General features: G+C 44.5%; 1 protein-coding gene across 3 annotated transcripts in view; it reads left to right on the top strand.

The window, feature by feature from the left end:
• os9 (OS9 endoplasmic reticulum lectin) overlaps positions 1-24,975 on the top strand; it is a 73,853-nt gene that overhangs the window by 34,634 nt on the left and 14,244 nt on the right. For all 3 annotated transcript variants that reach the window (XM_070869443.1, XM_070869444.1, XM_070869442.1), the window contains exons 6-12: positions 1,202-1,403; positions 4,261-4,431; positions 7,983-8,119; positions 11,333-11,393; positions 11,690-11,775; positions 16,057-16,284; positions 21,951-22,134. In XM_070869443.1, coding sequence (XP_070725544.1) covers positions 1,202-1,403; positions 4,261-4,431; positions 7,983-8,119; positions 11,333-11,393; positions 11,690-11,775; positions 16,057-16,284; positions 21,951-22,134 — 1,069 coding nt within the window. The remainder of the gene's footprint in view (positions 1-1,201; positions 1,404-4,260; positions 4,432-7,982; positions 8,120-11,332; positions 11,394-11,689; positions 11,776-16,056; positions 16,285-21,950; positions 22,135-24,975) is intronic.

Below are 24,975 nucleotides of genomic sequence, written 5' to 3'. Positions count from 1 at the left end.
CAGCCGGGCGCTAATGGTTTGCGCCCCCGGTGAGCCGCGAATTAATTTTCCGTCGGGGCACTAAACGCTGCACTCCCAGTTGCTAAGCTCTAACGCTCCCATTAACGCCCCCTCTGGCTGCTAACTGAGGCGTTGGACAACCAAAAATCCAGCCCCATGGTGTTATATTTATTTTGAAGTGATGCGTGAAATGAGACCCATTTTTAAACCAAATGAAGGAGACTTGACCAGCCTGCGCCACAATTTCTTTAATCTAAATATGCATTGTATAGTGAAGTCTACTTAAAGAACGTGACTAGACATTGATATCTTGTGATTAGCTTTAATGCATCCATCTATCTTTTGCCCCTTGCTCCTCCTTCCCTTCAACAAATAGATCCCTTTGGGTAATTGGTATGCTGTGTGAAAGAAGCAACAGATGTTGTTTTGATGCCAACAGGATCTCGATGGAACAACTGTCCGCGTTTGGAGCTTTTGTCATCGTGCCTCTGGATTAAATTTTGTTAAAACTTGGTTCATTTTTTTGTTGGCCATGCTTCCCTCCCAAAAGATGCCCAATATTGTCCATAACTCATTCAAAAAGCATCTGATTTGTGCTCCTGCATCTTCATGCTGGTTGAGCTTTCCGCAGTGTACAGAAATGCCGACTGGACACCAAACCACCTGCATTCTTTCACCTTGGTGATGTGTGTCTCCTACAATCAAAATACAGAGACAAAGGATGATTTATTTTCTGCACTACTATTAAATGCTGATGTTTGTAGGTGCTAATGAAAATTGTCACTGTTGCTTGACTCCCCAGCACAAACAGCGAATCGCTGTGATTTTAGATTGCAAGAACAGCTCCATTGTGAAATCTGGCCATTGATTCCGAGCCATCGGAGCCAGGAAAGGTCAGTATTGGCTGGGCATAACTGCGTATTCAGCCAGTACTGACACTCCCTTGCCCAGGTGTCTCCCAAGTTGACATCCAACCAATCCCAGCCCCAGAATTCCAGGTTTCTATATGGAGCTGCTCCTTGCTGTGCCTGGGACCATATCTGGATCAGCTCACTGGAGTTTGGGGAAAACCCTGAAATGTTGAATTGCTTTGAAGGAGAGGGGGTTATTGATTGAGAGGGGTTGCTTGGGTAAATGTACTGTTTATGTGACATTAATTTTACTAATAAATATTACTATTTATTTATTGTATTTTTAATAGTTTATGTGTGAGGAAGGATCAGGAGACTACATAGCTCGAGTGGATGAGCCTCAGTCATGTAATTATGTGCTAACGGTGCACACCACTCGGATCTGCCACCACCCTTACTTGCGTCCCACTATTGTTTCCAAGCCTCAACCAATTCAATGTCAACCTGCCCTCAGTCCAGAGCAGTATGTTGAGTATGTCAAGGCCCAAGTGTGTAAGTACTGAAATTTTAATACCTTCAATCCAACAAGGGTGGACTACCTCGTACACACCAGTATTTTATAAGCTGTATTATATTTCCTTGTGAAGGTGTGCTTGTAATGGCTGTTTCTGAAATAAAGCTGTGGCCACTCTGTGAATTTTAGACCTTTTGATATATCCTACAGTAATGCTTTGTGCTTGCAACTTTGGAAGCAAAGGGGAAACTGTTGTAGTGAACAGCAATTGGGCAGTAATGACGGTTTGCGCCCAATCTGTAGGCAATGAAGCAACATTAAATGAGATGGTGAGTGTATGGGACATGTATTTAGTATGAAATACTTCCTTTCCTTTCTTTCCCCCTCCCCTCCCTCAATGAAGTTTAAAGAAAAAAAACAAAACACCCAACTTGTGGAAGTCTCGGGTGTCAATATTTTTTGCTTTCAGTATTGGCGTTTATGGACCGTGTACAGTAGACACCAAGTCGCTGGAGAAATACCACCAACGATGCCTCCGCAAGATCCTACAAATCCCCTGGGAGGACAGATGCACCAACGTTGCCGTCCTCGACCAGGCTAACATCCCCAGCATGGAAGCACTGACCACACTTGATCAACTCCGCTGGGCGGGCCACATTGTTCGCATGACAGACACGAGACTCCCAAAGCAAGCGCTCTACTCGGAACTCCTACACGGCAAACGAGTCAAAGGTGGGCAGAGGAAACGTTACAAGGACACCCTCAAAGCTTCCCTGAAAAAGTGCAACATCCCCACTGACACGTAGGAGTCCCTGGCCAAAGACAGCCCGAAGTGGAGGAAGTGCATTCGGGAGGGCGCCGAGCACCTCGAGTCTCATCGCCGAGAGTATGCAGAAATCAAGTGCGGCAAACCTGTCCCACCCATCCTTTCCCTTGGACTGTGGTTCTCGTATTAGACTGTTCAGCTACCTAAGGACTCATTTTAAGAGTGGAAGCAAGTCTTCCTCGATTTCGAGGGACTGCCTATGATGATGATGATCCCTCAGTTGGATGCTCTGACCTTCCCTTTTTTTATCTCTTCCGAGCATGGCTGTCTATTGATTCTGCATCAAGGAGCAGATGTGATGCCAGTCCACATTATTCCCAGTGGTGCTGTTTGCTGGCAGGTCTGGTCACTGATATCAGCTGAACAGGTCTGAAGAGTTGGGTTTTGCAGGATAGTGAAAAGAATACTTTAAAAAAAATATATTATAGATATTAAAAACAAAAAATGAAGTTGAGTGAGGAGTTTTTTTTATGCTGAATGCTTCATCTCTGCACTTGCCTACTCAAAAGGTCCAAATCACTGTTCTTGGAATTAATTTCAATGTCCGACCATAATATATTTATAAATTGATTCATTGATGTATTGAAACAAGACAAAAGCTTGGTCTGAATTTCAGAACTGACTTATAATGGTGAAATTAAGACTTCAAACTTTTGATCAGTAGCTGAGTAAGACAGCAGCTTATTAGAATGTCCATTTTCAACCACAAATATCATGTGCATGTGTTCACTTGGCAGTCAGACTGCCCTCCACTGTCACTGGACCAGCTTGTTTTATTTTGTGTTGTATATCCAGTTCCTTCTACCTTTTCACTTTCTCACTGTCTCATCAATACTAAATCAATCTTGCAAAAAGGAATTATGCACTGTTTGTTTTTTCTGCTGGACATTGACATTCTGGGCCATAATCTAGGTCCGCCATGGGGAGTGAGAATTGGTAGTTAACTGAGCCTGTCTGTTTTGATATATTTCTATCAAGTAGAACCAAGCCTTACCCGCATTGCAATGTGCTGCAATTGGGCAAGCCAGCCAGTACTATACTGTGCCACTGGAATTTTCATTTTTACATTTAACAATCAAATATTTGAATAGCCTTTGGTCTTTGAGGAAAACATTTGGTTAGTATTGGGAGCTTAGAATAGAAAGGGTAGCCAAATTAAAATAAACAGACATTTATCTGGAGCAGAATGATCTAAATTCCACAATATGGGGGTGGTAAAAAGAATAACTTGTTAATTTAAAAATTGCATTTTTTTAAAATGTAAATATTGAGCAGCATACACTGCTGCTGAAGTACCCTGGGATCATGGCATTGCCTCAAGCCATAAGGTCTGCTTACAACAGGCCCTCCTTTACTTCCATTTATAGAATTAAAGAATTCCATTTGATCCGCAGTCATTTTTTGCTTACAAAATTGAAGTGCTATCTGCTGTGCCCAAGGATTTATATGTACAATTGCACCAAATTAAAAGCTGCTAGTTATGTAATTCTAGATTTTTAGAGCATCCTGACCTTTGCTTGTCTGTGTGTCTCGTTAAAATGGAAAACTAGTGCTTGTAGGGATTAAGAACTGTTTAAGCTGAGAAGTATTTGCAATCTCTGCAGAAAGCCTGGCCATCTTGTCTGCTGATATGATACAAATTGTCAGTATTTAGGTAGATATTCTGCTCTGTAAGCAATGCTAGCTCAGTGTAATTGCTGTAGCCACACAAACGCTCAATCTTGCTTTATTAATATTTAATGGTAAGTGCAAATTTGTTTTGATTTGTAACTGACAATTTGCATTGTAAGTGTTTAACTTGTATTGTTAGTGCATTTCGACGCAGGATAAACTTGTTACTGACTGGATTGCTTTCACAGTGACTCATTTATTAGTTGGTCTTCTCTACATCTCTACATGTACAATCCTGTTCCAGCCTGAGGTTGTGGTCTGGCACCCAATTACTTTAACCCTGGAGGCCCCGAGGTCCATTCTAGGCCTCGAGTGCTGTTTATGAAAATAATGTTTTTGTAATGATTTCTGTGCAGTTGACTTGTTTTTCTCCCCGCCTCCCCCAACATTGCCTTTAGCTGACACCAAACGCAAAGTAGAAAAGATTTCGGAAGAGTTGAAAACCTTGGATGAAATGTTGTTGAAAGACCAAAGCGTGCAGACTGAGGAAGAGAATAGTCTGACTCAGGAACCTGAAAATCAAACTGAGGAGCTTCCAGCCAACAATGAGAGTATATTGGAACTGGAAGGTATACCTCTGTCTGTCTGTAACCATATAAACAGCGTTTATATGAAAGGCCATTTTTATACATTATTGGGCTGACATTCCAAAAAATAGACCGGTATCTCCCACTTGCCCAGAATTATGCAGAGCGGCAGTAGATTTTTACAGGTCTCTTTTCCTTTCAACCAACTGTGTACTAAGGTTACTTCTTTTCCTCAGCCATATGAATGGCAGACTGGACAGGAGAGAGAGAGAAGGGAGAAGGTAGAAGGTACCCCAATTTGAGTTTGTTTATAGGCTCAAGACTTCTGTCAAATATTTAAAATATTACTCTGTCTCTTGTTTCTGCTTGTCTGCCACTTTCTAATTAATCTCTCCCTATCTCTCGGGTCACCTCTCTTTCTGTTTTTCTCCTTCCCCTGTATATCTCCCATTGGGGTGGGAGAGGGGGTTTGGGGGATTTGGAAGGCTGTTTGAAGACTTGTGCCAAGAGTGCAGGGATTGTGCCTGGTAACCATCTAATATAGCAATGGTTAGTGGGGACCAATCAAACGTTGCTGTCTACCAATGGGACATGAAACATAGAAAATAGGTGCAGGAGTAGGCCATTCAGCCCTTCGAGCCTGCATCACCATTCAATAAGATCATGGCTGATCATTCACCTCAGTACCCCTTTCCTGCTTTCTCTCCATACCCCTTGATTCCTTTAGCTTCAAGGACCATATCTAACTCCCTCTTGAATATATCCAATGAACTGGCATCAACAACTTTCTGCGGCAGGGAATTCCACAGGTTAACAACTCTGAGTGAAGAAGTTTCTCCTCATCTCAGTCCTAAATGGCCTACCCCTTATCCTAAGACTCTGTCCCCTGGTTCTGGACTTCCCCATCATCGGGAATATTCTTCACGCATCTAACCTGTCCAGTCCCGTCAGAATCTTATCCGTTTCTGAGATCCCCTCCCATCCTTCTAAACTCCAATGTATAAAGGCCCAGTTGATCCAGCCTCTCCTCATATGTCAGTCCTGCCATCCCTGGAATCAGTCTGGTGAACCTTCGCTGCACTCCCTCAATAGCAAGAACGTCCTTCCTCAGATTAGGAGACCAAAACTGAACACAATATTCCAGGTGAGGCCTCACTAAGGCCTCCCTGCTCCAAAACTCAAATCCCCTAGCTATGAAGGCCAACATACCATTTGCCTTCACCGCCTGCTGTACCTGCATGCCAACTTTCAATGACTGATGAACCATGACACCCAGGTCTCGTTGCACCTCCCCTTTTCCTAATCTGCCGCTATTCAGATATTCTGCCTTCATGTTTTTGCCCACAGTGGATAACCTCACATTTATCCACATTATACTGCATCTGCCATGCATTTGCCCACTCACCTAACCTGTCCAAGTCACCCTGCAGCCCTTAGCGTCCGCCTCACAGCTCACAACACCACCCAGTTTAGTGTCATCTGCAAACTTGGAGATAGCACACTCAATTCCTTCATCTAAATCATTGATGTATATTGTAAATAGCTGGGGTCCCAGCACTGAGCCCTGCGGCACTTCACTAGTCACTGCCTGCCATTCTGAAAAGGACCCGTTTATCCCGACTCTCTGCTTCCTGTCTTCCAACCAGTTCTCTATCCACGTCAGTACATTACCCCCAATGCCATGTGCTTTGATTTTGCACACCAGTCTCTTGTGCTCTTGTGTGGGACCTCGTCAAAAGCCTTTTGAAAGTCCAAATACACCACATCCACTGGTTCTCTCTTGTCCACTCTGCTAGTTACATCCTCAAAAAAAATTCCAGCAGATTCGTCAAGCATGATTTCCCTTTCATAAATCCATGCTGACTTGGACTGATCCTGTCACTGCTTTCCAAATGCGCTGCTATTTCATCCTTAATGATTGATTCCAACATTTTCCCCACTACTGATGTCAGGCTAACCGGTCTATAATTACCCGTTTTCTCTCCCTCCTTTTTTTAAAAAAGTGGTGTTACATTAGCTACCCTCCAGTCCATAGGAACTGATCCAGAGTCGAAAGACTGTTGGAAAATGATCACCAATGCATCCACTATTTCGAGGGCCACTTAAGTACTCTGGGATGCAGACTATCAGGCCCCGGGGATTTATCGGCCTTCAATCCCATCAATTTCCCACCAAAAGGATATCCTTCAGTTCCTCCATTTCACTAGACCCTCGGTCCCCTAGTATTTCCAGAAGGTTATTTGTGTCTTCCTTAGTGAAGACAGAACCAAAGTATTTGTTCAATTGGTCTGCCATTTCTTTGTTCCCCATTATAAATTCACCTGAATCCGACTGCAAGGGACCTACGTTTGTCTTCACTAATCTTTTTCTCTTCACATATCTATCGAAGCTTTTGCAGTCAGTTTTTATGTTCCCGGCAAGCTTCCTCTCGTACTCTATTTTCCGCCTCTTAATTAAACCCTTTGTCCTCCTCTGCTGAATTCTAAATTTCTCCCAGTCCTCAGGTTTGCTGCTTTTTCTGGCCAATTTTTATGTCTTTTCCTTGGATTTAACACGATCCTTAATTTCCCTTGTTAACCACGGTTGAGCCACTTTCCCCGTTTTACTTTTACTCCAGACAGGGATGTACAATTGTTGAAGTTCATCCATGTGATCTTTAAATGTTTGCCATTGCCTATCCACCGTCAACCATTTAAGTATCATTTGGCAGTATATTCTAGCCAATTCACGTCTCATACCGTCGAAGTTACCATTCCTTAAGTTCAGGACCCTAGTTTCTGAATTAACTGTGTCACTCCATCTTAATAAAGAATGAGATTTCGTGTCACTGACCCTGGATCAGATCTTTTCATATTTTCAATTTTTTTTTAAAGAATTTTTTAAAGATTTGAGTTGGAACTGCATCCAGGTCATTTCACAAGAAGTTTCCAGCTAGCAGAAAAAGACTATTCATCCCAGCAGTGTGGCTCATTCATGTCTAAATCCCTTGCTGTGCTAGTTCACTATACTATACTGTACCCCAGCAAAATTGTAGCCTTTGTAACAGAAAATACTACTACTTGTGACTGGATCCGTAGTGAATCCATCTTTTACGTAATTCGCATGCAGCCTTTAATGAGCAAGTTGGGCCTGTACTCATTGGAGTTTAGAAGACTGAGGTGATCTTATTGAAATGTATGAGATTCTGAAGGAGCTTGACAGGGTAGATGCAGAGAGGATGTTTCCCCTCTTGGCAGGGGCGGTAGGGGGGGGGGAGACTAGAACTAGGGGGCATAGTTTCAGAATAAGGGGTCACCCATTTAAAACGGAGAAGAGGAGGAATTTCTTGAGGGTGGTGAATCTTTGGAATTCTCTACCTCCAGAGAGCTGTGGAGGCTGGGTCATTGAATTTATTAAGATTGAGATAGACAGATCTTTGATAAGGGAGTAAAGGGTTATGGGGAGCGGGCAGGAAAGTGGAGTTGAGGTAGAAGATCAGCCATGATCTCATTGAATGGCGGAGCAGGCTCGAGGGGCCAAATGGCCTGCTCCTACTCCTATTTCTTATGTGACTATTGACTGACAGTTGGGGGTTTGTTTGATTTGATTTCCAGGAAGTGAAGCCTTAAGTTCACAGGAGGTGATTGAAGAGGATGACTATGGTGAGGACGACTATGGTGAGGACATCTGGAACAAAATCAACAAACCAGAGACACAGGATGGTCTCTCTTCAGAAGAAGGTCTAGAAGAGGTATCGACAGGATTTTTAAAATATTGCACTGAACCCTCATGTTGGAGAGCAGTAGATGCTGTAATAATTTCTGTTACTAAATATTCTAAACTCCGTTGGTGATGAGTGGATCTTCAAGTAACTGTACAGATCTTGCAGCAAATTGCTTATTTGAGAATATTGAAAATTCAGCCACAGTTAGCAGAGATACTTAAGCAGTTTATTGCCCCATTTTCTTAGCAAAATGTGCTGAATTGACCATGACTCCTTCCTCCCTACCAGCCCTATATACACACACACACACACACCAGTGTTCTGCTGCAAGAATTTATATAATTACATAGGATATACAGCACAGAAAAAAGGCCATTTGTCCCAACCAGACTATGGCAGCGTTTATGCTCCACTTGAGCCTCCTCCCGTCTTTCCCCATCTAACTATTAGCTTAACCTTTTCCCTCAGCTGGAGTACTGCGTGCAGTTCTGGTCACCACATTACAGGAAAGATGTGATTGCACTGGAGAGGATGCAGAGGAGATTTATAAGAATGTTGCCTGGACTGGAGAATTTTGGCTATGAGGAAAGATTGGAGATGCTGGGTCTGTTTTCTTTGGAACAGAGGAGGCTGAGGGGAGACCTGATTGAGGGGTATAAAATTATGAGGGTCCTGGATAGAGTGGATAGGAAGGACCTGTTTCCCTTGGCAGAGCGGCCAACAACCAGGGGACATAGATTTAAAGTAATTGGGGGGGAGGTTTAGAGGAGATATGAGGGAAAATTTCTTCACTGAGGGTAGTGGGGGTCTGGAACTCACTGCCTGAAAGGGTGGTAGAGGCAGAAACCCTCACCACATTTTAAAAATACTTGGATGTGCACTTGAAGTGCCGTAACTTGCAGGGCTACAGACCAAGAGCTGGAAAGTGGGATTAGGCTGGATAGCTCTTGGTCGGCCGGTGCGGACACGATGGGCTGAAATGGCCTCCTTCTGTGCTGTAGATTTCTATGATTCTATGATCTGCTTATCTAGCCTCCCCTTAAATGCATCGATACTATTCGCTTCAACCACTCCCTGTGGTAGTAAGTTCCACATTCTCTCAACTCTGGGTAAAGAAGTTTCTTCTGAATTCCCTATTGGATTTCTTGGTGACTATCTTGTATTGATAGCCTCTAGTTTTGCTCTTCCCCACAAGTAAAAATACTCTATGTACTCTAATCAAAACCTTGAATAATTTTAAAGACCTCTATTAGGTTACCCCTCAGCCTTCTGTTTTCAAGAGAAAGAGACACAGCCTGCTCATCCTTTCCTGATATGTATAAACTCGCATTTCTGATATCATCCTTGTAAATCTTTTTTGAACCCTTCCCAGTGCCTCTATATCCTTTTTATAATATGGCGACCAGAATTGTATGTAAGTGAATCATCAAATGTGGCAAACCCCAAATCAGTTAATTTTTAATCCAGAGGACCGAATCCTCAAATGTGTTCCCTGCCCTTCTCTCTCATAGAGATCACTAACATGGTGACAGTCTGAAGATACTTCTACTTTTGAGGTCACCATATCTCGTGTAATAATTTATAATGGATAAGGATTTATCCCATGGACAAAATTTCAAATTTGTTCAAATTCAGGAGCACTGAATCTTTGGGAAAATTGGGGGGGGGGGGGAAATAATAGGGCTATAAGAATTGAGGTGAGTGCCTGTATTTGTGTAACCTGTGTTAAAGAACAGAGGCACCTTAAAATGATAACTTGTTATTTTAACCATCCCTTAGTTTTGAAACCTCTTTCCTTTGTTATGTGCTATACCACTGAGTTTGGTTAAATTTATTCCTGATGTACTTTTCTTTTTAAAAAAAAAAATTGAGGGCTTAATCTAGGTTTTCTAAAATCCTAAAGGAGTGTGTAGGAAAGTGCTCGTTACAGAACCAGACGAGAGCTGAGGGACATGATTGGTGTACTCGGTAACTACTTCATACTTCGGCAATGAATGTAGGCTTTGTTGAAAGGAATGTGCCAAGATAAGCCCTTACGCTGGCCTTAAACATGCTCTCTGTATACCTTTCTTCGTCACATATAACACGTGCCTCAGTGTGTGATGTCACTAATGCAGTGTTCGTCGGGCTTGGTTTTCAGCACAAAACTCTGATCCTATCTATGCAGTTGCTAAATCCATAAGCCAAACCCAATTGTAACAGTGGACCTAGATTTGGACTCCTGTGCAGTTACAAATTCAAGGCTTTTCCTTGTTTGTTCAGATACTTTTTACATTCAGCCTCTGTTTAAAATATTGTGTATAGTTACTAACTGTACATTGTGTGTTTTAGCCACATGTACTTTGCACTGTTCCATATAGCAACAGGTGAAGCCTCATGAAGATTTGAAGTGTGCTTCACTTCCAAAGAATAGTCTGAGAAGTTAATGTGCACTGAAAATGGGGGAAAATGTCTTCTCTTGCCCACAGTAGTGTCTACCTTAACAGTTTATAAAAATATATATATACATACCAGATGTACTGGATGCTGGGATGCAGAGAGAATGTTTCCACTGATGGGGGAAACTAGAACTAGGGGGCATAATCTTAGAATAAGGGGTCGCACATTTAAAACTGAGTTGAGGAGAAATTTATTTTCTCAGAGGATTGTGGATCTGTGGAATTCACTGCCTCAGCTGTGGAAGCTGGGACATTGAATCAATTTAAGACCGAGATAGACAGTTTCTTAACTGATAAGGGGATAAAGGGTTATGGGGAGCGGGCGGGGAAGTGGAGCTGAGTCCATGATCGGATCAGCCAAGATCATATTAAATGGCGGATGAACGTCTATTACTTTATCTTCCCCAAATCTGAACGGTTCTTTACCTCAAGCTTAATGTTATGGCATTGTGAATGCTCAAGTGCGTGCACTGTGTAAATGATTGTGAACTGTCATGGAGTTTGACTTTTTTATGGAAAGATCTTGTTTTTTTGACTTCTTGCAATGTTCCAAATAAAAACTGATTTTTACTCCTTGTTCTCTCAACTTACCTGGGTTTTTGGTCCAATTTTCTCCTCTTTCCAGGATTTTGCATCTTTTAACATCCTAAAATGTTTTTCTGAATCTGCAGCAAAAACAACTCTAGAGATTCTTAAATCATTTGCAGTAAATGTTTGTCAAAGTGGCTCAATGGGAAATGTGCAGAACTGTCCTCTTGAACTTCAGGGATTAACAGTAATGGCGCGTTTCTTTATTCGTTAGACTGACTCTGAATTGAGCGATATAGAGAAAACTGAGGATGATGACCTTCTGGATGATGAAGGTAAAAAAAAAGCTCTTGTCCTTTTTCCTGACCTACAAACCCCTGAAAGTGGAAGGGCAGAACAGCCCATCCCATAGATGTCCTTCCAAGTCTGAAATGGGCTCTTTCTGTTCAACCATTTCTCATGAATATAGTTAACTTGGGCGAAACTACAGCCTTTCCGTTTTAAAATTGAATGCACTTGTAACTTTTACTGCTGAACAAAGTTTACTTTTTAAAAAAAGAAAATTAATCTAGTCACTTTCCAAAGCTCAATTTTGAAGAGACAATGATCTGTAATCTTGCTTTTTATTCAGGTAATCAGAGAGTGCAATTCCGAATAATACGGAACCCTGACGATCTTGTAAAATTGGTTCGAGAATTAAAAGACCAGACTAAAAAGGTACTGATGGAACAGTCCAATGCATTCCAGCATAGTCCTCAAATGTTGCTCTTGAAGCAAAGAGATGGTTACTATGATAGTTTCACTCCTTTTTGATAGTGTTCTGTTTTAGCAGTTCTAATTTGCTTGACTAGTTCCATATCAGGTGACTGGAGTGTGTAGCAATTTAACGGAGTTCCCTTTTCTGTGCTTTATTCACTTGATGGAATCTCTCTTTCAAATTTCGTACTGGCATTTGTTTCAATGAACATTACTGTCCTTCACCCAGACAATGATTTTTTTCTTCCCCCAGGAAAATACACTAAATTTGAGTTGCCGAGAGAAGGGAGAGAAAAGAGTGAACATTTTGTTGGAAACCTTTGTTTTTATATGTGCAAATCCAATAGACAGGATTTCAAAACCACCTGTGTGCGGGGGGTATGTGAGATGTGGTTGCAACAACAACTTGCATTTATATAGCGCCTTTAACGTCGTAAAACGTCCCAAGGCGCTTCACAGGAGTGTTATCAAACAAACACCACATGAGATATTAAGGGCAGATGACCAAAAGCTTGGACTAAGAGGTATGTTTTAAGGAGTGTCTTAAAGGAGGAGAGAGGGGTAGCATGGCGAAGAGGTATCGGGAGGGCATTCCAGAGCTTTGGAGCCTAGGCAACTGAAGGCACGGCCGCCAATGGTGGGGCAATGAAAATCGGGGATGCTCAAGGGCAGAATTAGAAGAACACAGAGATCTTGGAGGGTTGTAGAGCTGGAGGAGATACAGAGATAGGGAGGGACGAGACATGAAGGGATTTGAAAACAAAGATGGGAATTTTTTAACTGAGGTGTTGCTTAACCGATATGTAAGTCAGTGAGATGCAGTGTGTTCTCTGTAAGGTGCATGGCTGTGCACTGCTCCAGGGCACCAGCGCAGCTGGCTTGCTGGCATTTCAATGTAAAAGCCATGTATGCATGGTCTTTTGAATGGCCGCATGGGGCCAAAAAATGACAGGGAACATAGATGCTGGGTAATATTCACCCTAATTTTAAATTTGGGTGTGCGGTCCCTTTAACGGGCTACATGGCCCATTCAAAGCTTTGCGCATGTGGCTGTGTAGCTTAGAGGGAACATTAGTGATGGGTGAACGGGACTGGGTGCAATGACGAAGCAATTAAGGGAACATTTATTCCTCCAGCTTCCTGATTTTTCTCACCTTAAGCCTTCCACTCCAAAAACCAAAAAAAGTGGCAACTCTGGATATCATTTGACAGGCAACAACAGACCTGCTAAAGGAGTGTGGCTAGTGAATGTTGGTTATTCAACTGTTGTGTGCTGTAGCCGAGCTCCACCCTGTTCTCCACATCCACGTACTTTTTCAACAAGGGTTAAACCCCAGCCAATTTCCCCACGTCCCTTCTTAGCTTGGGGGTTCCAGGTCCAATTATGGCTGGCTGAATCAGCAGAGATCGGCAATTGAACCTGGGTCTCCCTTGATTAATCTGCCTTTGTACCATATAATGTGGTGAGTTTACCTGATAAGTTATTTTGGATAATAGAGGGAGCTGCAGAAGCTGTTTTCGATTTGACGGCTATTCATGGTACCGTGTTCTCAATACATTCTGACCTAAATGTTAAATTTAATTTTAACGGAACTACACTGCAAAATATCTCTTTATGCAATAGCATAACTCGGTGTGTCTCCCCTTTCATATAAATTGGTTACTGTAAACTTGTACATTCCCCCATGTCCGCCTGGCCAAACTGTCAATAGGCCGGAGTGATGAACACTCGGGTAAGATGAGATCGATGACTGATCAAGAAATTGGTTTATTTTATGTGATTGAACTAAACTAGCAATTCCATCGTTTTTAAAAACTTTAGTGCTTCCTGTCAGAACCTAAAACAGCAAAAGACGCTGCACAATCCTGCCGTGGATGGATTATTTCCTTTTGGCTCAGCTTCTAGCTGGGAAACCTGACCTGATATCACTCGATTACCAGCTCAGGCCCAGACTTGCCTTCTTGCCGCCTTTATTAGACCCAACTGACGTTGAATGTGGGGTTCTCTCCCCTCTTTGTTACTTCTGACCTTGGGAAGCAATATCTCAGCAGAATACCCTGGCAATGACCCCCTTTCAGCTGTGGCTCACTTGCTTCTGAGTCAGAAAGTTGTGGGTTCAGGTCCCACTCCAGAGACTTGAGCACAAAAATCTAGGCTGACACGCCAGTACAGTGCTGCACTGTCGGAGGTGCCGTCTTTCAGATGAGACGTTAAACCGAGGCCCCGTCTGCTCTCCCATGGCACTATTTCGAAGAAGAGCAAGGAAGTTATCCCTGGTGTTCTGGCCAATATTTAGCCCTCAACCAACATCACTAAAACAAGTTATCTGGTCATTATCACCATTGTTGTTTGTGCGAGCTTGTTGTACGCAAATTGGTTGCTGCATTTCATGCATTACAACAGTGACTACGCTTCGAAAAGTACTTAATTGGCTGTAAATCGCTTTGGGACGTCCTGAGGTTGTGAAAAGGCGCTATAGAAATGCAAGTCTTTTCTTTTACTGAGCTCAACTGAATCAGGTCATCTCAACGAGAATAGGCCTGAGCAATCACTGAATTGTCCAATCTAACTTTCTTGGTCTGAAGTACTCTGCTGCCCTGTGGATTTAACGCATTTGGTGCTAAGTTTTACTCAGTAGTGGCATTTTTAACATGTATTATACCAATGCCCTCCCATGGCCTATGGTCAGAAATCCCAAAATATGACTTATTTCTAGGCTAATTATGAACGGTATTGATATTTGATGTCTCCAAGATAAGAAGAGACTAATTGATGTCCTGTTTGATTGCTCCATTTTTGATCGGGGCAGAGGAGCAGAGAGAGGGTTCAGGGCCCAGGAGAGGAGAGGGCACAGGGGCAGCACGGGCCAACCCACACTGCGATCGATGGATAGTAGGAGCATGCGTGTGCACTAGGTCTGTTCAGCAGAGCTTGGTCTCCAGTCATCTTGATTAACCCTTGCCACTGGACCAAGACCTAGCTCTGTCAAGCCCGTGTGGTGGCTGGTGTCCACGCACAGGCGTCTTCCACCCTTCAGGATGTAGTTCGGGACCTGGAATGTCAAGTTCCTCATTGAAACACCTGTGAACTCATCCCTTTTTGGTGTGGAAGCAAGTCATCTTTGATAGGAGGGACTGCCTAATACTAATACTAATTATGAACTTGAATAGGTTGTAACTTTTAATTTGTTGTCGTAGCATCAGAAATAATGTGAAAATTTAATTCGACTAAAACTTCTACTGTTCAGGCAATAAGTTCTTGCGGGTAGAAATTGCGTTGCGCCCCGTTTGGGGCTGGTAATAGCCGGGAGGCGGGACATTTTGCCCCAGGTGCAGAACTCTCACCCCGCTGGAAAAATTTTGTTGCCGCCCCTGAAAGGAAGTGGATTGCAAAATAGCACGCTCCACTTCCCTTCTGGGGCGGAAGTGGAGCGCAGCGCTGTACACTAGACCATGTAGCGCTGCCACATAGGAGGTGCCCTCCCCTTCATTAAAAGGAAGGGCCCAAACTGCAAACTCTGCAGGGATGAACCGGGCCTCCATGGACCACTGGTTAGCGGGGGGGTGCCGTCCCAACAGCCGTGCACTCCAGCAGAGTAGCGGGCTGAACGATCACGGCACGGACCCCACTATTGCGGCGTCGAAGAAAAACAGCAATTTTGTTTTTCAACATGGCCACCACCTCCCTTTAAGTATTGGCCCCGTAAGCGGCCTACAGCCTGGGTCACGACCCCTGACGCTGTCGCTGGCATCGCCTGGCACAGCTTCGGGGGGGGGGGGGGGGGGACTCCCCAATTTTTGTTCCGTGGTGAAAACGAGGCGCTGTGCACGGTGATGACTTCATCGCCAGTGGGGCATCATGGGTTACCACCGCTGCTAAACTCTCGCGGAATTTAGCGAGAGTTGTTCACGGTGCCATGCCTGGGCAAGAAGCCATTTGCGCCCCCAGGGGGTGTGCTAACAGGAGGCGCAACGGACCCAAATCTCTCTGCCCCAGTGTCAATTTACATGCTTATTTACTCGCGTCTCGCTGATGGAATTGTTACTCCACCAATTAACGTTAGATTACAAGTAACAATGTGCTTGAGTCAACCATCACTTGTGTAGAAGTTCTGGTCACAGCTTATGTATCTTGGTAAATGTACCCAGGTGATGGCAAATACAGGGGGTAGTGAGGTGGCGTTTCCAGCTGCACTTCTGTCACAATTCAAACTGGTTTTTTTGTCTTTTGGTGTATGTAAGCGGAAAGGTGAGGAGGACAAGGATCCAACCGCAGACGATTCTGGGGAATCCACTGACCAAGACTTCTCAGAAAAACAAGAGGGGATGGTTGATGAAGAAGAAAATGAGCTCATTAAAGACTTTGAAAAGGAACTGGAGGACGTGTCTCTACCAAAATCAAAGATGTCTGAAATTAAAAGGGAAGTGAAGGAAGAAATGGAAAAAGAATTTCAAAATCTTATTGACGAAGTGAGTAATACTCAAATTTAAAGGAGTTGAATGTTAGTTTGATACTAAACTCACGAGAGCGTGTAAGATTAGACCGGGCCTGAGCAAACCTTTTTGAAATTGGTGCTAGTTTTGGTGTGATGCATGCACTGTGCTGGTAGGTTAGGTAAAACGAATGATCATGAATAGATCTGTGCATATTGTGCGTTGGGGCCGCAATAGTGGTTACACAGTTCCAGCACTGATTCTCTCAGTACCCTATGTGTAGTGATTTGTTTCAGTGCGAGATGCTGATTCCAACAATTCCCAGCTTCAGCCCTGCCTTGCAGTATTTCACTGGTGTGCGGCAGTCTTATCAAGAGGACAGTGGACTAGTGAAGTAAAACCGTACGGTTGGACTCTGATTTAAATCAACAGATTAAGTCACATTTGTACTTCATGCAGCCACAAATGGGGCGCACCTTACGTTTTTTTTTAAGTGTTCTGGGAAATTCGGCTCTTTGGTTTTTTATTTGGAGCGGGGAGGATGTAAGGTAGTCAGCGGGGCGGAAGTGCGGGCGGGTCGCAACAGCCGTCTCTCCGAGTCATCCGCGCGGCGCTGATGTCACAATGTCCCTCCCCTGCAATTAAAGGGGAGGGCCACTGCAAACTCTGCAGCTACTTTAGTGGCAAACACTGGGACAGCAGGGAGGGTTTTGGCGGGGATTGGGCTGCCTGTCGGCGGCCCGGTCTAACCAGTGGCCATCATTGTCGGGCCGACCTAGCAGTCGGCCAACAATTAAAATAAAATGGTGGCTGCAGCAGTGCGCCCTCTCCATTTAAGGGCGGGCGCACCAGCCACAAGAAGCTTCCCGCCATGGAAAGCTGCCGGGGGCAACGAGCGGCGGCCAATCCGCTCCCACGGGACAATATCCCATGCGGGGCGGTAAGGGGACGGGGTGGGAAGACGGCCGGGGCGGTCCCATACACCGCTCCAAAAATAAAGGAAGGCAGTTTTCAAAATGGCGTCCCCTCCACGCCGACTGAGCAGTGAGTCCTTACCGACCCGTGGCCGCCGCTTTGAGGCAGTCGCGGCTCGTCTAGAAAGCGTCAATTTTGGCCGCCATATGTTCAGCATACGAAGGAAGATTCCTGATTATTGAGAGCTTTCCCTGGATTATACTTTTTAGTGACAACCTATTAAATCAAAAGGATTACTTTGGTAAAATCAGAGGGAGGAAAACTGATTCGAACTTCATGACTCTTCTCTTGCTCTCACCATACTTAGGGCCCAAGTTTCCACAGGAGTAAAAACGGGCGCCCCTCCGAGCTGGGCGCCCGTTTTTCGCGCCTAAAACGGCGCCAGAAAGAAAACACGCTATTCTCGAGCGCTTTGCAGCTCCTTGTCTGTTTGGTGCGGCGCCCAGGGGGGCGGAGCCTACACTCGCGCCGATTTTGTAAGTGGGAGGGGGCGGGTACTATTTAAATAAGTTTTTTTCCTGCCGGCAATGCTGCGTGTGCGCGTTGGAGTGTTCGCGCACGCGCAGTGTGAAGGAAACATTGGCACTCGGCCATTTTTGTAGTTCTTTGTAGCTGTTTAATTTTTGAACATTTTTTAATAAAAGCACATTGCCATCAGCACATCAGCACTGAGGCTACCCTTCTCACTGTCTCCTTCCCCTCCCCACCCTCCACGACAACAAACCGCTGTCTCCTTCCCCACCCCCCACGGGAACGAACGATGGCTGAAGCACTTTCACACAGGTAGGAAGATGGTTTATTTAATCTTTTCTTTGCTTATAAATGTTTATTCAGGTTGGATTTATTTGTATAATATTTGTAGAAGTATAAATAAGGATTGATTGTAGAATTTAATGACTTCCCTTCCCCCCCCCCCCTCCTACCTCGTTCTGGACGCCTGATTTGTAACCTGCGCCTGATTTTTTTAATGTGTAGAACAGGTTTTTTCAGTTCTACAAAAATCTTCACTTGCTCCATTCTACTTTAGTTTGGAGTACGTTTTCACTGTGGAAACTTTGAAATCAGGCGTCAGTGGCCGGACACGCCCCCTTTTGAAGAAAAAATTCTGTTCCAAAGTAGAACTGTTCTACCTGACTAGAACTGCAGAAAAAAAAATGTGGAGAATTGCGATTTCTAAGATAGTCCGTTCTCCACCAGTTGCTCCTAAAAATCAGGCGCAAATCATGTGGAAACTTGGGCCCAAAGTATTGGCTATAAATCATCTCGATGCTGATGATTCCTAGATGCTGATTTTCCCTGTGTATGTGAGTGGTCCAAGTAGAAAAGATATATTTGGGTATTTTCCAACAGTCTACCTTCTGCAGCATGTATTCTCCTTCCTCCTTCGTCATTATACATCAGGTCAAACTAATATTAATAGGGACTCTTGTAAACATTCAAATATGCTCAAAGCTTTTGGGGCACTTACACAGGTTTGCTGATTGGATAGTATTACGTAGTATTTACAGCACAGAAACAGCCATTGGACCCGACTGTTCCGTGCCGATGTTCATGCTCCACATAAGCCTCCTCCCATCCCTCTTTATCTCACCCCATCAACACATCCTTCTATTCCTTTCTCCCTCGTGTTTACATAGCTTTCCCTCTATGCTATTCGCCTCACCATTCCCTGTGGCAGCGAGTTCCACATTCTCACCATGATTTTAAAGCCCTCTCTCAGGTCACCCCTCAGCCTTCTCATTTCTGGAGAAGAGAGCCCCGGCCTGTTCAATCTTTCCTGATGGATATAACCCCTCAGTTCTGGTATCATTCTAATGAATCTTTTTTGCACCTTCTCCGGTGCCTCTATCCTTTTTGTAATATGGAGACCAGAACAGTGCACAGTGCTCCAAGTGTGGTCTAACCAAGGTTCTATACAAGTTTAACATAACTTCTCTGCTTTTCAATTCTCTCCCTCTAGAAATGAATCTCAGTGCTGTTGTTTCTTATGGCCTAATTAACCTGTATCGCTACTTTGTGATTTGTGTATCCGTACCCCCAGATCTATCTTCCTTTACCCCATTTAGACATTTTCCAAGGAGTATGTAGCATCCTTATTCTTCCTACCATAATGTCCCACTTATCTCAATTGAAGTTCATTTGCCAATTATGCGCCCATTTGTAAGTTTATTAATGTCTTCCTGTATTTTGTCGCAGTCCTAAAAACTACAACTCCCCCCCCCCCTCCCCCCCCCCCCCCCAATTTGGTGTCATCTGCAAATTTTCAAATTCTACTTCTGATTCCCTAGTCCAAATCGTTTATGTAAATGGTGAAGAACATTGGTCCCAGCACCGATCCTTGTGGAACACTACTTTCCACCTTTTGCCAGTTGGAGTAACTACCTTTAACCCTGCATCTTTTGAGTAACTATTCCATTATCTTTCCTACCACTGACGTTAAGCTAATTGGTCTATAGTTCCCTGGGCTTGTTCTGTCGCCCTTTTTAAATATAGGAATCCCATTAGCTGTCCACCAGTCCTCTAGCACTATTCCCTTTTTCCAATGAATTTTTTACATGCATAATACTGCCTCTTCTATCTTTTCCCTAACTTTTAATACATGCTGATGCAATCCAGCCGGACCAGGGGTTTCTCTTAATTTGATTAGTTGATCAATTATCTCTCTTTCTCCCCCTGCCCTTTCTATCGTAAATGTCTTTATCATTTTGGATCTCTTCTAATGTCATGTCCACCATGTTGGTCTCCCTAGTAAATACCGAGGCAGAATAATTATTTAATATTTCTGCCATTTTGCTGTCATTACCTGCGAGTTTATTGTGTGTATCCCTTAGTGGCTCGATCCCTATCTGGATTTTTCTTTGCTATTGATGTGTTTGTTGAATACTTTACTATTTCTTTTCATTTTCCTCAATAATTAAATTTTGTAGTTTCTCGTTGCCTTCCTAATTGTTTTTACTTATTTCCTAACCTTTACATATTCCCTTTAATCATCCTCTCCTTTATTGTCGATTTACTTGGTGTGTGTTGTCTTTATTTTCAATTTTGCCCTTATTTATTTCTTCATCCACAGTGTGTCATTACTGGCTAGTTTGTTTTTTTAGTGGGATATATTTCTCCTGGACTCTTGATCATTGTTTTAAATGTTTCCCACTGCTGTTCTATTTCTCTGTCAGTAAATTTTCCAGTTTATTTTCCCTCGTTCCATTCTCATCCCCTCAAAATCAGCTTTTTTCCCCAATGTATTACTTTGGTCTTTGTCTTGTGTCTTTCTCGACCTTAAACCTTATTATGTTGTGATCTCTGTAATCAGAATGATATTTTGTTCCTACGGCAATCCATATACAATCGGTATTTAATTTCCTCCTCCCACTTTACCATTCCTCCTCCTCCCCAAGTAGTCTCTCACTGTTAGTTCACCAGATTTTTTGGGGGGTGGGGAAGGTGGAGAGCAAGTAGATTGTTGTGGAATGACACAATCTAGAGTTGTCGTGCTTTTAATGAAGTACTGGCCATACCCAGTTTGTCCAGGAATATATTGATAGATTTGACCCCAAGACCAGCCTTTTACTTTTTAGACTGTAGTAATATTTCAGCCCTAAATAACTAATTGTCCAAATCTGCCATTTGAATAGTAAGAACAGGAAGGGCCCAGAAAAGACGCATGTTGCAGCAGATACTGTCCCCTAGAGCTCGCTCTTTCATCTCTTTCTCCTTCCTATTGCATGGCAGTTTTCAGTTCCACTACTGTGACATTAATGCCATGACCCTTCACAACCATTAAAAGTTTCCAAAGGGAAACTTGCATCAAATGCCTTCTGCAAATCTATGCAAATTATATTCATTGGGTCATCCTTGCCCATTAGCTTAGTTACCACCTCAATTGGTTTGAGCAGCAGAAGAAACTAGGTTGAATTACTGAATGCGTTTTCTGGATAGGTGTTTTTTTTTTTGAGTATTGAACTTGTCTCATGGGATGCGATCTGGGACCTGAAGATGAATGGCATCATAAAAGAAACACAGACTTGCATTTATATAGCGCCTTTCATGACCACTGGATATCGCCAAGCGCTTTACAGCCAATGAAGTACTTTTGAAGTGTAGTCACTGTTGTAATGTGGGAAACGCGGCAGCCAATTTGCGCTCAGCAATCTCCCACAAACAGCAATGTGATAATGACCAGATAGTGTGGTTTTGTTATGTTTATTGAGGGATAACTCCCCTGCTCTTCTTCGAAATAGTGCCATGGGATCTTTTACATCCACCTGAAGAGGCAGTCGGAGCCTCAGTTTAACGTCTCATCCGAAAGACGGCAGCTCCGACAGTGCAGCACTCCCTCAGCACTGCACTGAAATGTCAGCCTAGATTTATGTGCTTAAGTTCTTGGAGTGGGACTTGAACCCACAACCTTCTGACTCGGAGGCAAGTGTGCTACCCACTGAGCCACAGCTGACACAGCTACTGGTACTACAGCCAAGGTTTCTTCTTCAGATTACTAGGAATTGACCTATTTTTAATAAGTGATGATGCCTTCCTAACTCATGTGATAAACCACATCATGCCTCCTAACTAAAGTGCCTTCTATGTAATCAATGATTAATATGGTCTAACCTCGAGTTCTCATTTGTGTGCTCTTGTTTTGGAGGAGGATGGGGAGGAGCAGGGCAGGGCATCATTGTATCATTTTATCATTATACTCTGATGGAATCATGCATAACAATGTTTCTCAGGCACAAGATGAACTTGAAGCAGAGGGTCTCAAAGGGGAATTCGATCGCAATCAAGCCTCCAAGACCTTGGCTACTACCCTAAACAAGCTCATAGACAAGCTTGAAGACAAAGAAGATTCATACGAAGAGGAAAATAGCGACACAGCAAGGGGTAGTCCCAGTCGCTCTCCAAAACAGATAGCAGGTACGAGGCACTCATTTTGTTCACCTCCGCAGTCTTTTGTGGATTTTTTTCTCCCTCTTTTCTCCCCCCCCCCCCCGTCCCCATCCCTTTCCTGTCCTGAAAGAGGAAACTTTTGTTGGGGCCCAAACTGTCTCGTGGCAGACATCAGTACCTTGTTCAAGCAGAAAGAATATCTACTAAAAGATGCTGTGTCCAATTATGCATTGTCATTACCAGCCTGGCTGAAATCTGCTAACTTGGTTGAGACCCGGGATCAAACCTAGCATCTTTGCAGCCAGTATAATGAAGTGCCACGTCACGTGATTCATTTGCTAACTGAGTTATTTGGGTTGTTTTTCCTGTATTGCTGAAATTTTAGAGCCCTGGAAAAAAAATCTCCCACTTCTGTACCAAAACCTAGTAGTATTGGCATGCAAGGGTTTAATGTGTTTGTCATTTTGGCAAGTGCATTTTCAACTCCACGTGAATTGAAACCTCCACTGTTGTAAGGCTTTATGTTTTGAGCTCTGGCTTACAAAAGGGGGTTGGGTCAGAATCAGTCTTGTTTCAGTGGACCAATAGGTATTGCCCAGTATCTGTTGCTGGAGTACTTGTATAGGATCACAAGGTAAATACAATGAGGAAGGCCATTCAGTCCATCTTGGTCCATTAAACGATAAAGATTCTCTGCTTCTGAAACCCACTTGAGTTCCATCTTCTTGCAGTAATGGCGCAATGGAAGGTATGCAGGGAAAAGATAGTTCAGGTACAAACTTGGCATATTCCTTTTGAAAAGAAAAGGCAGAGCATCCAAAGCTTAAGGTGCCCTGGATGGCAAAGGAAATAAAACCACAAAAGGAGGCTCAGTTAATAACCAGGAAGATTATGGAAAGTACAGGAGCAAATTGAAAAAGTTAATATGGGAGGCAAAGAGACATTACGAGAAAAGATTAGCAGGCAACATTAAATTGAACCCTAAAACATTTTATAAACATATAAAGTATAAGCGGTTAGGGGAAAAGTTGGGCCTATTAAGAATCCAAAGGGAAAGCTTCATGTAGAGGCAGAGGACATGGCTAAAGTATTAAATGAGTACTTTGCGCTCTCAAAGGAAATGAATGATGTGTAGGTTGCACTAAAAGGAAAAGGAAGTTATGGACAGGATAGTAATAGATAGAGAAGACGTACTAAAAGATTAGCATTACTGAAAGTTGCTAAGTCACCAGGTCCAGATGGAATGCATCCGAGGTTTCTGAAAGAAGCAAAGGTGGAAATTGCAGAGGCACTGGCTATAATCTTTCAATCCACATTGGATACAGAAGTAGTCCCGGAGGGCTGGAGGGTTGCTAATGTTAGACCACTATTCAAGAAAGGGGAGAGGGATAAACCAGGAAACTACAGGCCAGTCAGTCTAACATTGGTGGTGGGGAAGTTATTATCAGGAACAAAATAATCTTTCATTTGGAAAGGCATGGGTTAATCAAGGAGAAGCAGCATGGATTGTAAAGGCAAATCATGTCTGACTAACGTGATTGAATTTTCTGATGAGGTAACAGAAGGTTGATCAAGGTAGTGTAGTCAATGTTGTGCGTATGGGCTTGTTGAGATGGAAGCCAATGGAATTGAGGGGAAATTGACGGTATGGATATGGAATTGGCAGGAAGCAGTGGATGTTTTTCAGACTGGGAGTTGCTTTGCAGTGGTGTTCCCCAAGGGTCAGTTTTGCGTCCATTACTCTTTGCAATTTTTATAAACGACCTCGACTCTGGTGTAGGCAGCAGCAAGAATGTGCCCAAGTTTCGGGCCGTGCCTAGAAAGGCGCAGCCCCGACCTGGACGCCCGTTTTTCGCGCCACAAAGTGCGCCTAAAAAAAACTTAGATTCTCCGGCTCCCTGCTGGTCCTCTTGAGTCGGGCGCGGCGCAGCACGCGCTGTGGGGGGCGGAGCTAGGTCCCTACACTGAAAACAGTGCCGGGACCTCTGCACATGCGCGCGCCCAAAACTCTCTGGGAGGGGTCCGAAGCATGCAGCCCCTAGCCCTGGCCGAATGGCCTCACTGGGGCTGCGTGCAGAAGGCTGCCTCCCACGCCCAGCTCCTGCTTCCTCCTGACCCGACTTGACTCCCGCTTCCCACCTCCCCCGACCCGACCCCGACCCCCCAGACTGGACCCGGCCCACGCCCCCCCCCGACCTGACCTCCCTCCGACCCGACCCCGGACCCAACGCCACCTACCTGTAAATCTGGTGTTGGGGACGGGCCCCTGCCCGAAGTCTTGGGGGCCCGGCCCGTTCAGCCTCCCCCCCCCCCCCCCCTTCTCCCTTTCTCCCCCCCCCCCCTTCTCCTTTCCCCCCCCCCCTTCTCCTTTCTCCCCCCCTCTCCTTTCTCCCCCCCCCCCCCCTTCTCCTTTCTCCCCCCCCCCTCTCCTTTCTTCCCCCCCCTTCTCCTTTCTCCCCCCCCCCTTCTCCTTTCTCCCCCCCCCTTCTCCTTTCTCCCCCCCCTTCCCCTTCTCCTCCTCCCCCCCCCTTCCCCTTCTCCTCCTCCCCCCCTTCTCCTCCTCCCCCCTTCCCCTTCTCCTCCTCCCCCCCTTCCCCTTCTCCTCCTCCCCCCCCTTCCCCTTCTCCTCCTCCCCCCCTTCCCCTTCTCCTCCTCCCCCCCCCTTCCCCTTCTCCTCCTCCCCCCCTTCCCCTTCTCCTCCTCCCCCCTTCCCCTTCTCCTCCTCCCCCCCTTCCCCTTCTCCTCCTTCCCCCCCCTTCCCCTTCTCCTCCTTCCCCCCCTTCCCCTTCTCCTCCTTCCCCCCCCCTTCCCCTTCTCCTCCTTCCCCTTCTCCTCCTTCCCCCCCTTCCCCTTCTCCTCCTTCCCCCC

This window comes from Pristiophorus japonicus, chromosome X, assembly GCF_044704955.1.
Source record: "Pristiophorus japonicus isolate sPriJap1 chromosome X, sPriJap1.hap1, whole genome shotgun sequence".
Classification (NCBI taxonomy): domain Eukaryota; kingdom Metazoa; phylum Chordata; class Chondrichthyes; family Pristiophoridae; genus Pristiophorus; species Pristiophorus japonicus.
This window is presented reverse-complemented; position numbering and strand designations above follow the sequence as displayed.